The 14,915-nt window shown below is 29.9% G+C and overlaps 10 protein-coding genes across 10 annotated transcripts; 5 read left to right on the top strand and 5 right to left on the bottom strand.

Moving 5' to 3' along the window:
- Window positions 1-36: 36 nt before the first annotated feature.
- Window positions 37-1,557, top strand: PPL_04945 (uncharacterized protein; the record flags this gene model as incomplete). Its single annotated transcript, XM_020575841.1, has 4 exons — window positions 37-312; window positions 392-552; window positions 626-1,065; window positions 1,541-1,557. 4 exons carry the CDS (start codon window positions 37-39, stop codon window positions 1,555-1,557), a joined length of 894 nt encoding a protein of 297 aa, XP_020434157.1.
- A 69-nt stretch (window positions 1,558-1,626) lies between these two features.
- Window positions 1,627-2,767, bottom strand: PPL_04946 (Uma2 family endonuclease; the record flags this gene model as incomplete). Its single annotated transcript, XM_020575842.1, has 2 exons — window positions 1,627-2,260; window positions 2,331-2,767. The coding sequence occupies 2 exons, from the start codon at window positions 2,765-2,767 to the stop codon at window positions 1,627-1,629; spliced, it is 1,071 nt and encodes a 356-aa protein (XP_020434158.1).
- Window positions 2,768-3,282: 515 nt separating this feature from the next.
- On the bottom strand, window positions 3,283-4,764 carry PPL_04947 (transposase; the record flags this gene model as incomplete). Its single annotated transcript, XM_020575843.1, has 1 exon — window positions 3,283-4,764. The coding sequence occupies one exon, from the start codon at window positions 4,762-4,764 to the stop codon at window positions 3,283-3,285; it is 1,482 nt and encodes a 493-aa protein (XP_020434159.1).
- Window positions 4,765-4,846: 82 nt separating this feature from the next.
- Window positions 4,847-4,960, bottom strand: PPL_04948 (uncharacterized protein; the record flags this gene model as incomplete). The annotated part of the gene is made up of 1 exon (XM_020575844.1): window positions 4,847-4,960. The coding sequence occupies one exon, from the start codon at window positions 4,958-4,960 to the stop codon at window positions 4,847-4,849; it is 114 nt and encodes a 37-aa protein (XP_020434160.1).
- A 187-nt stretch (window positions 4,961-5,147) lies between these two features.
- Window positions 5,148-6,052, top strand: PPL_04949 (uncharacterized protein; the record flags this gene model as incomplete). Its single annotated transcript, XM_020575845.1, has 3 exons — window positions 5,148-5,153; window positions 5,644-5,691; window positions 5,996-6,052. 3 exons carry the CDS (start codon window positions 5,148-5,150, stop codon window positions 6,050-6,052), a joined length of 111 nt encoding a protein of 36 aa, XP_020434161.1.
- Window positions 6,053-6,780: 728 nt separating this feature from the next.
- PPL_04950 (uncharacterized protein) lies at window positions 6,781-7,399 on the top strand (the record flags this gene model as incomplete). Its single annotated transcript, XM_020575846.1, has 2 exons — window positions 6,781-6,970; window positions 7,137-7,399. The coding sequence occupies 2 exons, from the start codon at window positions 6,781-6,783 to the stop codon at window positions 7,397-7,399; spliced, it is 453 nt and encodes a 150-aa protein (XP_020434162.1).
- Window positions 7,400-8,023: 624 nt separating this feature from the next.
- Window positions 8,024-9,033, top strand: PPL_04951 (uncharacterized protein; the record flags this gene model as incomplete). Its single annotated transcript, XM_020575847.1, has 4 exons — window positions 8,024-8,585; window positions 8,764-8,792; window positions 8,858-8,881; window positions 8,962-9,033. The coding sequence occupies 4 exons, from the start codon at window positions 8,024-8,026 to the stop codon at window positions 9,031-9,033; spliced, it is 687 nt and encodes a 228-aa protein (XP_020434163.1).
- Window positions 9,034-9,155: 122 nt separating this feature from the next.
- PPL_04952 (uncharacterized protein) lies at window positions 9,156-9,341 on the bottom strand (the record flags this gene model as incomplete). The annotated part of the gene is made up of 1 exon (XM_020575848.1): window positions 9,156-9,341. The coding sequence occupies one exon, from the start codon at window positions 9,339-9,341 to the stop codon at window positions 9,156-9,158; it is 186 nt and encodes a 61-aa protein (XP_020434164.1).
- A 1,441-nt stretch (window positions 9,342-10,782) lies between these two features.
- Window positions 10,783-13,694, top strand: PPL_04953 (uncharacterized protein; the record flags this gene model as incomplete). Its single annotated transcript, XM_020575849.1, has 4 exons — window positions 10,783-11,008; window positions 11,608-11,949; window positions 12,249-13,577; window positions 13,654-13,694. 4 exons carry the CDS (start codon window positions 10,783-10,785, stop codon window positions 13,692-13,694), a joined length of 1,938 nt encoding a protein of 645 aa, XP_020434165.1.
- Window positions 13,695-14,329: 635 nt separating this feature from the next.
- PPL_04954 (uncharacterized protein) lies at window positions 14,330-14,536 on the bottom strand (the record flags this gene model as incomplete). The annotated part of the gene is made up of 1 exon (XM_020575850.1): window positions 14,330-14,536. The coding sequence occupies one exon, from the start codon at window positions 14,534-14,536 to the stop codon at window positions 14,330-14,332; it is 207 nt and encodes a 68-aa protein (XP_020434166.1).
- Window positions 14,537-14,915: the final 379 nt, after the last annotated feature.

A 14,915-nucleotide genomic window follows, 5' to 3' on the forward strand; every position in this document is an offset into this window, starting at 1 on the left:
ATTAGTACTGAAATTTTACATTATTTTCATTCAAAAATGGATAATTTGATTAGATCTTTATTATTGTTTTATTTATTATTCTTTATAAGAATACATTCAACAAGTTCTCAACCTACAACATTGACCTGTACTGAATTGAACTTCACATCGATAAGTTTGACAACCGGACAATTAATTCAAAGCTATGCTTTCGAGTCACCACATTTTATAACTAGTTTATTAAAATGTTCAGGTAATGATTATTATGTATTAGCGTCTGGACCTGATTCATATCAACCAGGTTATTTCAATATTTCCATTCTAAATGGTGAAGTAAGTGTTATTCATTTTTTCTTACCTTCTCTCAAATAACAAACAAACAATATTAATATTAATCAACGAACAATTTTAGACAGGTACATTCACAACCAAAGCAACATTCTATATTCCTGAGAATCCAATGTTCATTTATCAATCCAATAGTATTGATCTTCCAAGTGGGTTGGCATTCACAACTTTTTGTAACTCCGGTTCGTCATATATTTATATATTTGATATGAATACTGAAACTGTGTACGTTAAATATAACAATAATCAATATGTAAACTACATTTTATTAACTAAATATTAATCAATTTAAAAACAGTGAAACAATAGCAACTAATAACCATTGTGTATTATATACTTTTGGGGCATATGATCCAACAAATCAATTATATTATTTATATGGATATGAAACGGGAACTAGATCATCATTATCATTTGGAGTGTATTCTATGATCACCAAAAACATAACTTATTATGATATACCATTTGAAATGCAGTTTTGGTCATCCGTTGAAACAATCCATGTTTATGAATCAATAGTTTATGTTGGTCTCTTACAGGATAAATACTATCAAGTTATCACCATTGATTTTAATACAAAAACAACACGAAGTATTTTCAAAGCTGATTTTCAACAATTAGAAACTACAGCAGAGTTTGTTTTAGATCCAAATGGATATATGGTTGTAGTTTCACTCAATCCACCCAATTATAATATATTCACAATCGATCTTCAAACAGAACAATACACCAATCAAAGTATTCCTAACAAGGCACGAATTCTTTCAGAATTTTTCTTGGGAAATATGTTTTGTGCCCAATAATAAATTTATCTAAATTACATTATTGACTACCTGATGTTTGTAGTTTTTGAATTGAGGATTGAAATCTCTCATTATTTTAATGCTTCAAAATTCAATAATTATTCAAATCTACCTATTTTATATCTATACTCCTATAACAACATATTTTTTGTAAAAGTTTTTTTTACTATTAGTTGTAGGTTTTTTTTTTAATTTGTGTAATTTCATTTTATTAGTTTTATAAATATTTTATTATTTATTTGAACAAACATCAATTTTTAACAAAACTGTTTATAGAGGTTTGAAAAATATCGTATCAAAATTAAAAAAAAAAAAATTGGAATTTTAATTTGAATCTGTATAATTTATAAAAGAGAAAAAAAAAATAAATTAAAAAAATAAAATAAAATAAATAATATATTAATCAATAGTCAAATTATATGAATAAAAATAGTTAATTAATATTTTTTATTGATTTATTAATGTATTTGGCAATAAAATGGTATAACAAGTGAATTTAATCAAGAGGTAATTCTGAAAGATCGAATCTTAGTCCGTCAACAGCACCAATACAATGAATGATAATGTTTGGACCATTTACTGCATTTTGGGCCAGGTTGAGAGGTATGGCAACGAACAAGACGTTTGGATAATTCTGTTGGATCCCATCGTAGTCGAAGGTAGGAACAGGAACAAGATTCTGGAAATATACTTGTTGCCATTGAAGTTGTTGTAGTTTATGACGCTTGGTGTCAAGAACACTCTGAACAGCCAATACAACGGCTTGTGGGAAGTTAGCTAGGTTTTCTACTGCATTTTGTAGGTCTACAATGTCCAACTGTAACTGATTCGTCTCGTTGGTAACGTTGCCCTGTTGGATAGCAATTTGGTTGGCAAGATTGACCAAGTTGGTATTACAATAAAGGTATGCATTTCCCCCTTTTCTATCGAATAGGATGCCGGACTCTACTCCAGATGAAATCCATCGGCACATCTTTCTTTGTTGGTAGATGAGAGCATTGTTTGCTCCAGGACCATAAGAGCGGACTTCTACAACAAAGTCTGGTTGAATTGTAAATCCCTTATCATTTTTTATTGAATCTGGTATGTTGGCATATCTGTTTGCTGATATGAAACAAGAATCTGGGTAACTTGAAATGGTAAAAAATTAGCAAAATCTCACTCTACTCTTTTCTTTCAATATTTGATTGATATACATACTAAGAAACAAGAGCATTATTGACTCTGAATTTGAATTTGGTATGTGAACCAAACACTGAACCATTGATGTTGTTAGCTTTGTTCCAGTTTCGTATTTGACTTCCAAATTCTAAACATTGTTTATCTGGTCTTCCAGCCATGTATCTTATCCACAAAACTGATTTATCTTCTGTCTCAATTCTAAGATGGTTGTTGAACTGCACAATCTCGTCAAGAGGGTCAAAGCTGAAAAAGGAAAGTAGAGGTTCAATGTTCACCGGTGTTTCAACTGGAATCTTAAGCTTTTGAACTAAAGGATCGTAGTCACCTATTGATACTTGTGAATTGAGTTTTACTATTTTATTATAGGTCAAGCTATCTAGCTCTCGAGGTAGTAATAAAAATTCGTAGTTAGGTTGCTCTACCTGCTCAATATGATTATTATTATTGATATCCATATTTTTGATTGAAACGAATGAAATAATAGATTTTAATTAATGGATGTTAAAAAATTATTATCCTTTTTGTTAACAAATTAGACAAAATGATCCTTCACCCACTTTTTTTTTTATTAATAATAATAAACTTTAATAACCCACCAAAAATAGTGTTTTTATGGAGTTTTGTATGGTCTTTTTTTGTTACTTTTTCACAAAAATTTTTATTTCATTGTGTCTATTATTTGATAGACTTTAATCACCTTTCACTTTTTTAGTTATTTGATTGCAATTCCAGTATATTTTTGGATTAAGAATGTTAAGTTTTGAATGAGACAACGAGAAATTAAAAATTTATGGAGAAAAAGGTGTGAAAACACTACTAAATTGAACAAAATTCACTTTAACTTTCACAATACCACGGAATTTTTGTTTTTTTAAATTTTATTTTTAAGTTTAATCTGTCTCATTTTGATGTTTTTCAAAGTGGCTTTGTGCAAAATAAAGGCCACAGTGTTCACATCTGTAGTTTGAACTTAATTTGCATTTTGGAACACAATTGCATGTCTTTTTGTGTGATTGTTTGGAAAGAGTTCTTTTTTTGAGGTGGATGAAGAAGATGTGGTGGAGGTGATTGGTATGATACGAAGGCTATAGTGTCTGGAAATATGACGAGAAATATCACGAATGAACTCTAGAAGTGATATCTGATGCCATTCATTGTAAATAATCCATGCATTGACAATGGAAGCGTAAAGAAAGTATTTAAAGATATTTAACCACCATCTACGAGATTTCAAAGAATACTGGTATTGACCAATATTTTTGTTGTTTCTGTCGACATGTCCCATGTTAGATCGATAAAGGCTCAACTCTTGAGGATATTCCTTAGTTATTGTTCCACTATTTACATATTTCACATCTTTAAAATGTTCGCCATTTGTTGAGAATGTTGAAAGGAGATTGAAACTTTTACTATCATTAATTCTCCAGAGCATCATCTTTTTATCTAAGCACTTGGAAACATAGTCTACCTCACTATTTTCAGAGCTATGTCTTAGACTATATGGTAGTCCGGCTGCCGTATTCTTGATTGTACCAGTTGCATAGTATTGTTTCTTTTCGTATAAATCTGAAAAAATATCTATGCTACTGTAGTAGTTGTCCATATAAACGTGATATTTCTGATCTTTAGGTAAATCTTTGAGAAGATATAGGATCACATCTTGGACTAATCCTCTTTCAGAAGATGTACGAGATGTATCTTTACCTGCTTTACCTTGGTAGATCATAAAGGAATAGAGGTAACCTTTACTATCAGCTTTCTTGAACACCTTGAAGCCCCATTTAGTAGGTTTAGCAGGCATATATTGAATGGAAGGATGATTGTGACGACTACCGATCATATCTTCATCGATTGATATAATGGTTGTTGGACTCCAATAATATTTGAATTTGCTTTCCAAGTGTTTAATCAAAGGTCTAATTTTATAAAAAATATCATTAGGATCCTTTTGATTGTTATTTGACAAATGAATAGTTGAAAAAATGCTGGTAAATTGATTTCTAGACATTATACTTCGAACTGGATCGTATCCTTCACCATTTTCACACCAATAATCAGAAAAAGATGGTAATTTGCAGATTCCCATCCATAGCAAGACACCAATAAATCCCATAATGATTTCATATGTACATTCTGATTGGAAATGTTGTTTAAACTCAACATTTTTACCCATTTGATCCATGTATCTGTTGGTTTCTGCTGTTATGTGTGTAATAATAGTCCGATCAAAGAATAGTGTAAAGATTTCATACGGAGTTGATGCCTTCAGATTTTTAGTGCAATTACCACTAAAATCGGGTTCAGTGATTTTTTCAGAGGAAAAATTTAAATCTGTCCAACCATGTTCGCTTTTTTCTCCACGACTCATAATTTCATCAATTAGATTTGGTTTAGTTTGATTTGGGTTCCACCCATTGGATCTACAAATTTCTTTCAATTCTTCGACCTTCATTCTATTAAAATATTCATCATTTTCCTCAAAATCTTGATTTTTACTGTTAGAAACATAGTAGGAAAAACTAATATACTATATTTTATTTACCTCGATCATCTAAAGTATTTTCCAGCAAATGTTGTTGAATTTCATTTTCATCATCAGTTTCCACTTCTTGGGCAATATTGTCCTCATCCATCAATATTGATGACATTATAACTTTTTCCTATTTAACTCTTACAAAATGAAATAAAAATAAATAAAATTTATAAGACGCAAAATTTTTAAAAAATAAATTTTTTTGTTGTGCTAGATATTTTGAGTGTGTGTAAAAATTACTTAAAAGTAGAAATTAAACTTGACCACATTTTGACTTTCAAGTCAAATTTAACTCTAAAAGAATGGGGGTTTCACCAATCTTGTTTATATTCTGACCGTCCATGTTATCCCAAATTCTTTAAAACCAATACAAAATTTCTAGTTGTCATTTATAACATAAAAATTAATTTTTTTATCATAAAACTTATTTCAATTCATTCCCAATAGTAAATATTATAGAATAATTGATTCTCTACTAAAAAATATTAAAATTAACAAATAAAGAACATATTTGCAATATTTGCTATTTTTTTGGTAAAATGAAAATCTCAAAAAAAAAATGTTTTCTCAATTTTGCTAATATTTAACTTAATTGAACATATTGAAACCATTTTAAACCTTTTTTTTTTTAAAATCGCACCAACTCCCGGACGATTCGAATTATAATAAATTGAACAAAAAAAAATAAATATTCATCATCAAGACATCAACCTTTACTCATAAAAAAACCCACGGTAACGTAAAAGTTAAACAAAAACTCTATTTTCATTTTGTCAAAAATTTTATTTCTTTTATTAGACTTTTGAAACAACAGGTTCAGAGAAGTTTTCTACTCATAATGATAAGGTAAGATATAACCACAAATGACATCGTAAGGAGTTAAATTAGATAAGAAAGCTATTTCCCAAATAAGTTTGGTTTTAAAAAAATTATTGAATAAATTAGAAAAATATTTTGAGATAGGAATTGAATCAAATATTAAACTACTAGTTATTGTAAATTAATGATAACTTGTTTGTTCTGGATACTAACCGTAATTAATTATATTACTAATTTACTAATTAGTACATCAAAGTTTGTCCCAGTTTAAATTAGTGACTAAAACCTTTAACTATTCTGTAGTAAAATTCTATTTTATATTATAAAAAAGGAAGATTTGGAATCTGTAAAAAGAGTTGTAAGAGTCACCTATGAAGTTGATCGTTAAATTTAATATTAAAAACAATAAATATTTAAATCACTGAATTTATTTGTTTTCAATTTAATAGTTTGATGTAATATAATTGTTTATTTTTATTAGACTTTATTTAATTCTATTCTTAGAATTAAGAAATCAATAATCTTTATTATCTATTAAAGCAAACTAATAGATCTAAAGGAATAGAACGAACCTTTAGGGTTGTCAAAATTTTTACAAAATCCAAAAAATTTGTGTATTTAATCCTTCTTGTTCTTTATTTAGAAAGTTAAAAAATGACAAGTAAATGTGTAAAACATCAACAATCAAATGAATTCATTTGTTATCAATGTAATAGTTTGATGTGTTCAATATGTATCATCAGTCATAACAAAGATCATCCTGATCATTCAAATGTGCAAAAATCGATGACATCAAACAATCATGGGGTACATTTAAATTTGCTGATATTACTGACAGCACCACAAAAACAACAACAAACATTGATAGAACTGTATCTACACCATCAATAAATACAACAACATCAACAAACAACAATGATAATAAACAATCTTATATTTTCATAACACACGAATCATACGGAGCAACACTGATCAACACATCAAACAACAATTCAGTTGAAGTATTAAAGTTTGATTATAAATTTAATAATACATGCCCCTCGATTGTTGCAATTGGAGAAAATATCTATATATTCGGGTGGAGAATACAATGCAAATAAATGGATTAAAATATCAATGAAATCGAAATCAATTGAACATTTTGGTATTATAGAAGGAATCAAAGGTGATCGTAATATTTCAGTTTGTTATGATGGTCAAGATCATATCTATTTAGTGAATGGTGCCGGTCTTAACTATAGAATTGATCGATTCAACATCAAAACAATGAAATTTGAATCATATCATCAATTACCTTTTGGCTATGGTATAAGCATCGTCAATGATCTTCAAAGGTTCATTATATTCAATATCGTTCAATCAAAATAAGCTATTTCAATTCGATTTGACAAGTAGAACGATAACAAATCATCGAATTGACTTTATACCAACATCAACATGTCATGACAACAATGGAAATTTCTTTATATTAGATACAACAAACAAACGATTCATCAAATACAATGTTGAAACCAAACAATCAATCAATCTTAATGCAATATCTCTAACAAATTTACAGTTTTCATGTGTAATGTATCATCGAGAATCACCTACATCAAGTTATATCTTTTCATTTGGTAATTCTCTTGAATATAATTTCAAATATTCAATTGAATCCAATCAATATGAACCATTCTTTAGAGATATTATTAATCACAAAAGATACTGGTGTGCATCTACTTCAATTACATTTTAATAAATAATTTTTGATAAACAGAGCATCTAAATCACCAATTTATGTTTATTTTTTAGATTATCATTGAAGATTAGGAAGTGATAGGTTAAGGTCAGAGTTGTAAATTAATTTTATCGAACTAACTATGATCATAGGTATTCAATGGTCTTTAACATTGTCAAGCAAATTTTCTTTGTTTTTTTTAAGTAAAAACAAATTAAAGGCAGAACTAGTAGTAATGTTGATATTGGATCATACAAATAGAAGCATTTTTTTAAAAAAAATGGAAGCTATTTCCTCAAAAGTCAAAAGATTCTTTGGAATTGAGACAATCTTGATCAGATTTTTTAAAAATAACCAGATAATAATTTATTTGATATTTTATAAAAATTTAAATCTAAATACCGTTTCCAATAAATATTAAGTGATCTTCATCATAAATCATGATAATATGAGATTTTTAGATAAAATTTTATCAAAGATATTTTAAATTGTCATAGATCTTATAGATTTTTTTTTCATAAACTTTGTTATATATAATGATCAATCAACATGTGAATCATAATATATAAATAATCTTAGATTTATTATAATTATATATTCTTGGATTGTTTATTTTAGTGATACTAACTAAAAGTTTAAAGAATGAATAATAGTAGTAGTATGATCTTCAAAACATTAGTTGTATTATTGGCTATATTGGGTGTATGTAATGCAAATTCGCCATACTATCTAGTAATTGCAAATATAGGTTATACCAATGGTGATTGCAATGGCGATGTTCACAATGCCTACAGCTATCAGGTGAACACCTGTGCTAATGGAGTGGCCACCTACTGTTCACCTAACGATAATGTCGGTACTATCGCCTCGTTCTTTGATAACGATTGTTCATCTAGTCCTCTGAATATAGTTACCTATCCGCTTGGTTGCAATGGACAATCCCTGGTTCTCTGTCAACAAGGTCCCTTCAATAATCACAGTGCTTCTACCTACGCCAGATACGAAGATTCCGCCTGTCAAACTGCGCCAACCTTTACACAGACCTACATTTCAAAGGTATGCAATGAGGGTGTCGTGACTACTTGCGACGATACATCGACCACCATCACCACCTTTGAAAACAGCGACTGCTCTGGTAAATCAACGTCGATGACACACACTTTGAAAACACAATGTCATACCGGTACACAAGGATACGAACAGAGTATCTGTAATGCATAATAAAATGTATATGTATTTCAATAAATAGTAGAGTAGGATGAAGAGAATGAATCTTAAAAAAAAAAAGATTAATCATTTAAACGAAGTTATAAAATAACAATCTTATCGTGATCAGTTTTGACAAAATTTTGAATTTTACTGAAAATGATTACTGATTATAGCAAACAGTTATAATGCAAATAGTTCGAAAGTTAGTAGCATTAATAACAGTATCAGTAATGAGATGTATGAATGGTCTTTTTTTTCTTTTAATAGACTCTCGAACCAAAATGTAGACTTGTATGTTATAACCATAATATTTAGCATAGTTAGAGTGTGACTGTGATATTTGATCATTGCTAACCAAATTATTATCATAGATGACATATCTATCTTGTACCATACAATTTGAACATCAACCATACATAGAGATACATTTTGATTCACAATAATTATTGTGGATGGTGGATGCCTATTCGAGATGATATTGTATAAGTTAAGCAGTATAACTCAGCTTGATGAGGCATGCCAATTTAGAGATATGACCACCACCGCTATTAATCAGTACGCCGACTTAGCACATCGCTTTGGAATAGTAGAAAGACATGGAAGATCGAGTAGTAGAGTCGATAGCTCTCCGGCGAGGATCATGACGGATGACAGTGTATTTGGTCAAGTTTGTCAGGCAAGATGCATCTCTGGTCTCAAAACATTCGCGATAACAAATATCACGAACAGAGACCGATAGATTGGATAACATTCGGTTTTTGTAGGATAGACGTAGTAGAAAGCATCTCCAATATCCATTGGTGTTGGTGAGTAGCACTTCAACAGTCCACAAACAGATTGTGTAGCATCCAAGCGTAATGCATTGTCGGCAATGGAAGATAGCCAAATCTTTACCTTAGCATCTCAGCATCTAGTATCTGTCACTTGGAGATTGGCAGTCAGACTCAATGCCATTGACCAGCAGAAGAACCTCTTACAATAGCCTAACAGTTTGTAATCTATATATTAGGATAGCAGATCTATCTACACCCGTTTCATATATCTAACTTATCACCTTTTTTTTATTTAATAAAGTCATATAGGATCAAATAATTATATAATGATAATAGATTGACGAATAAGGGACAGTTAGACTTTTACAAGACAATTATTTCAAAGAATAGACTTTAATAATAGTGTTTAAAAAATTTTGTATTTCTTTTAAATCATCATTGTTGTTGTGTAATTTTAGTTGTTCTATATGTTTTAATTGCTCTTTCTTAACTACACTTCTGTTGGAAGTCTAATTTATTAAAGTTTGGACTGCTTTTATTGTTATACATGTCTTTACGATCTCTTTCTCTTTCCATGATAATTGTGAATGAATCTAAAAATCTTCGATCATAACGTAGGTGGTTGTGGATCGTTAGTATTAATCATATACAGTATATAGAATTTTGAAAAGCGACACACTACTTACCTACATTATTCATCTTTCATTTCATTTAGGATAAATAATCAAAGTCAAGACAGACCGATGATATAATTGCCACCCACTTTAACAGCCAATCTCATAACGGCACAGAAGGTTACAATAAGAACTACTAATTGAATGCAATGCAAAGGTTGAGAGAAAGAGGTTGCTGCTAGCAAAAATACAATTAAACATGTTATTTGACGATAACCATAAGTATCTTTGTGATTTAATTATTTATTATAGCATTAATTATAAATTATAACACATTAATTAAATTAAGATATTAATTAAATTATGACAGCACTATAAATTATAACACATTAATTAAATTAAGATAGAGTGGCCACATTCCAGAGATCATCACCAAATCGCAAACAAAGATTGGTAGAGTACCAACACCTGGCATCTGTTGAAGCAATGAGAGCTGAAGACTAATAAAAACAACTACACCTGCTCTACAATTGTCGAATCAACTCTTCTCCAAATGCATTCTTCAGACTCGCTTGACGTACGTATTACACAGTTATTTCATAATATCATTGTTTTTTCATGATATGTGTGGTCACTTGAGATTAAGTTTTAGAAAATTCAATTTTTTATTTTTAATTTTAATTTGTTCAAAAATAGTCACCACATTTGTTTAAAAATTATTGTTATAATCTTATCTTGTTTGTTTATTTAGTCAATACCTTCAAAAAATCAAATATTGATAGAAAGTTAATAATAATTAGAGAAAATGACAATTAAATGTTTGAATCATCAAAGATCACACGAATTCATTTGTTATCAATGTAATAGTTTGATGTGTTCAAAATGTATTACCATTCATATCAAAGATCATCCTGATCATTCCGATAAAATAGAACATATCGATGAAATCAAGGATTCATTGAGTACATTAAAGTTAGATGATATTATTGACACCACAACAACAACAAACAATAATGACAGCACTAACAGCAGTAATAATAATTTTCATTCTCAAATCAAAAATAAAATTAAATCTCTTTGGGAATCATTAAGATCATCGACATCCAGATATCAATCATTATCAACAAACTACACTCGGTGAGGAGAAACCAAGACCTTATGAACTATGCATTTGAAACGAAGAACCCACTATACACCAGCGCAATGAGACACATGGAATCATTTGACTACAAACTCACATTCAGTAAAGATGGAAAATGGCAAATAGATAAGGATGGAGAAACAATACTACACAATCACGATGGCAGCCCTACGATCACAAACACCATTTCAGCTCACCTCAAGAATGTATATAGAGAACAACACCCAATCGAACCAACAGCTAGAACCAAATTCTGGATCAAACACAGAGAAAACATGGCAAGAAACTGGATAGCCCAATGGAGATTCATACCTCGACATGTTGACCACCACCTATGGCTTGCACTGACAGAGAACATGAACACCCTGTCAGCAAAAGGAATCATGGGAAATGCCGTAACCGATCCAAAATGTAGAAAGTGCCATTCCGCAAGAGAGTCCATAGAGCACATTGTATCCTCATGCCACGCGATGAAACTACTATGTATAGTACCAAGACACAACATGGTAGTGAAAGTGATACTCAAAGAGATGCTGAAGTTCCACAGAATACCTTACAAGCCAGGCGCAGTCTACCAGTCTGATACCATTGAGATCCTACATGAAGCCAGAATAGATAATGCACTAACCAAAACCAACAAACCAGATCTAATCGTTAAGAACCGAACCAAGAAATCAATCAAAATCATCGAAATATCAGTACCATATGACAACAACATTGTTAAAAGAAGCCGAGATAAGATTGAAAAATACCAACCACTAGCAGCCGCACTTAAGAAGAGTAACCCAGACCACAAGGTAGCAGTCATACCTATAATCATTGGTGCCTTTGGTACATACAACACAGAGACAACCAAAGAAGGTCAACCTACGGTCCACGACCTACCCTACTATCTGAAGCAGCTAGACATCAGAGACCACTCCTACACTTTAAATAAGATCATCCGATCTTCAATCACCGGAACAGCCAGCCTGATCAGCCACTGGCAAGGGTTAAAACTGTAAAATTCAAACTAATGTCCAATAGAAGTCAACATACTAAAGCAACCAACTCTGTTTTAATTAAACACAAATTTAAATAAAATATGAACACTTTTAAAATAAAAAAAAAAAAAAAAATATCAACAACAGAGAATGATATCAAACAACATTTTGAACAATTACATCAATATCTAATCATTGAAGAACATAAACTACAAAGAGATATTATCAATGATAAACATACAATCACAAATCAAATCGATAAAAATATCATGAATTTGAAATATTTAATAAATATTATAATATTATTTAATAAATTAAATAATAATAATAATAGTAGTGATAATAATAGTAATGGTATTATTAATAACGAGGATACATCAATTATACCAGATACAACAACATTATATTCAACAACAACAATAATGGAATCAATAACAACAAGTTCATCATTACAATCATTCATCAATCATAATAATCAAACATTATTCAATGATAAAAATAATAATTATTTCAATATTGATGAACTTATCAAACAACATTCCTCAGATTCATCATCAATATTATTAGATATCATTCATAAATACAACAATCAATTCAATGAATCAACAACAAACACAGACGATAATAACTTAACATTATCATCATATAAATTAACAATCAAACAACCTGATTTCAATCAATTGAATTCAATCATTGAACAATCAATCAAACTTGATAACATTGAATCAACTGAATCAATAAATACAACAACAACAACAAACAACAATGATAATAAACAATCTTATATTTTCACAACACACCAATCAAAAGGAGCAACACTGATCAACACATCAAACAACAATTCAATTGAAGAATTAAAGTTTGATTATCAATTTGATTTTATATACTCCGCTATTGTTTCAATTGGTGAATATATCTATATATTCGGTGGATATACCAATGAAAACAAATGGATTAAAATATCAATTCGATCGAAATCAATTGAACATATTGGTGATATCGAAGGAATCAAAGGTGATTATTTTATATCAGTTTGTTATGATGGTCAAGATCATATCTATTTAGTGAATGGTTGGAAAATAAAGAATAGAATTGATCGATTCAACATCAAAACAATGAAATTTGAATCATATCATCAAATACCTTTTGGATATGATCGTCAAGTATCATCAATGATCTTCAAAGGTTCATTATATTCAATATCATACAATCAATATAAGCTATTTCAATTCGATTTAACAAACAGAACGATAATAGATCATCAAATTGACATTATACCATTCTCAGCATGTCATGACAACAATGGAAATTTCTTCATATTAGATCGATTAAACAAACGATTCATCAAATACAATGTTGAAACCAAACAAACAATCAATCTCAATGCTGTTCCTCTCGCAAATGCATATTATCCATTTGTGATGTATCATCGAGAATCACCAACATCAAGTTATATCTATTCATTTGGCTATTCCAGTAATTGTAATTTCAAATATTCAATTGAATCCAATCAATGTGAACCAATCTTTAGAGATATTATTAATAATAACAGATCGTGGTGTGCTTCCACATCAATTACATTTTAATAAATAAGTTTTGATAAAATAAATATAACACTTTTTATTTCTTTATTATTTTCATTTCTTTTCATTTACACAGAATTTTGGTTTTCAGGAGAACCCCTTCAAAAAATTAGTGCGAGAAAAAAAAAAGTTAAATACCAGAACAAAAAAGAAAAAATAAATCAAATAAATAAATACCAAAAAGTGATAGATTGTATTAAAAGTTAATTATCATTTACGTTTATTGGTAGAATTTTTTGAAAATGAACTTGTAGAATTATTACTATCAGATGTATAAATTTCTAAAACTTGGTTAGTTGAGCATTGATTTTCATGTGGTATAGTATCAGTACAATCATCATTGTAAGTAACATTTGGCAATTTTGTTTGTAAATTGGCAGGTGCAGATGTTCTAACTCTTTACAGTTTTCAATTAGATACACAAATAGATCCCACAATTGATCATTGCTAACCAAATTATTATCATAGATGACATTTCTACATTGTACCATACAATGTGAACATCAACCATACATAGAGATACATTTTGATTCACAATAAATATTGTGGATGGTGGATGCCTATTCGAGATGATATTGTATAAGTTAAGCAGTATAACTCAGCTTGATGAGGCATGCCAATTTAGAGATATGACCACCACCGCTATTAATCAGTACGCCGACTTAGCACACCGCTTTGGAATAGTAGAAAGACATGGAAGATTGATCGAGTAGTAGAGTCGATAGCTCTCCGGCGAGGATCATGACGGATGACAGTGTATTTGGTCAAGTTTGTCAGGCAAGATGCATCTCTGGTCTCAAAACATTCGCGATAACAAATATCACGAACAGAGACTGATAGATTGGATAACATTCGGTTTTTGTAGGATAGACGTAGTAGAAAGCATCTCCAATATCCATTGGTGTTGGTGAGTAGCACTTCAACAGTCCAAACACAGATTGTGTAGCATCCAAGCGTAATGCATTGTCGGCAATGGAAGATAGCCAAATCTTTACCTTAGCACCTCAGCATCTAGTTTCTTTCACTTCGAGATTGGCAGTCAGACTCAATGCCATTGACCAACAGAAGAACCTCTTACAATAACTTAACAGTTTGTAATCTATATATTAGGATAGCAGATCTATCTACACCCGTTTCATATATCTAACTTATCACCTTTTTTTTAATTTTAATAAAGTCATATAGTGATCAAATAATTATACGTTGATAATAGATTGACGAATAAGGGACA

This window comes from Heterostelium album (genome assembly GCF_000004825.1).
Source record: "Heterostelium album PN500 unplaced genomic scaffold PPL_scaffold4, whole genome shotgun sequence".
NCBI classification, from domain to species: Eukaryota; Evosea; class Eumycetozoa; order Acytosteliales; family Acytosteliaceae; genus Heterostelium; species Heterostelium album.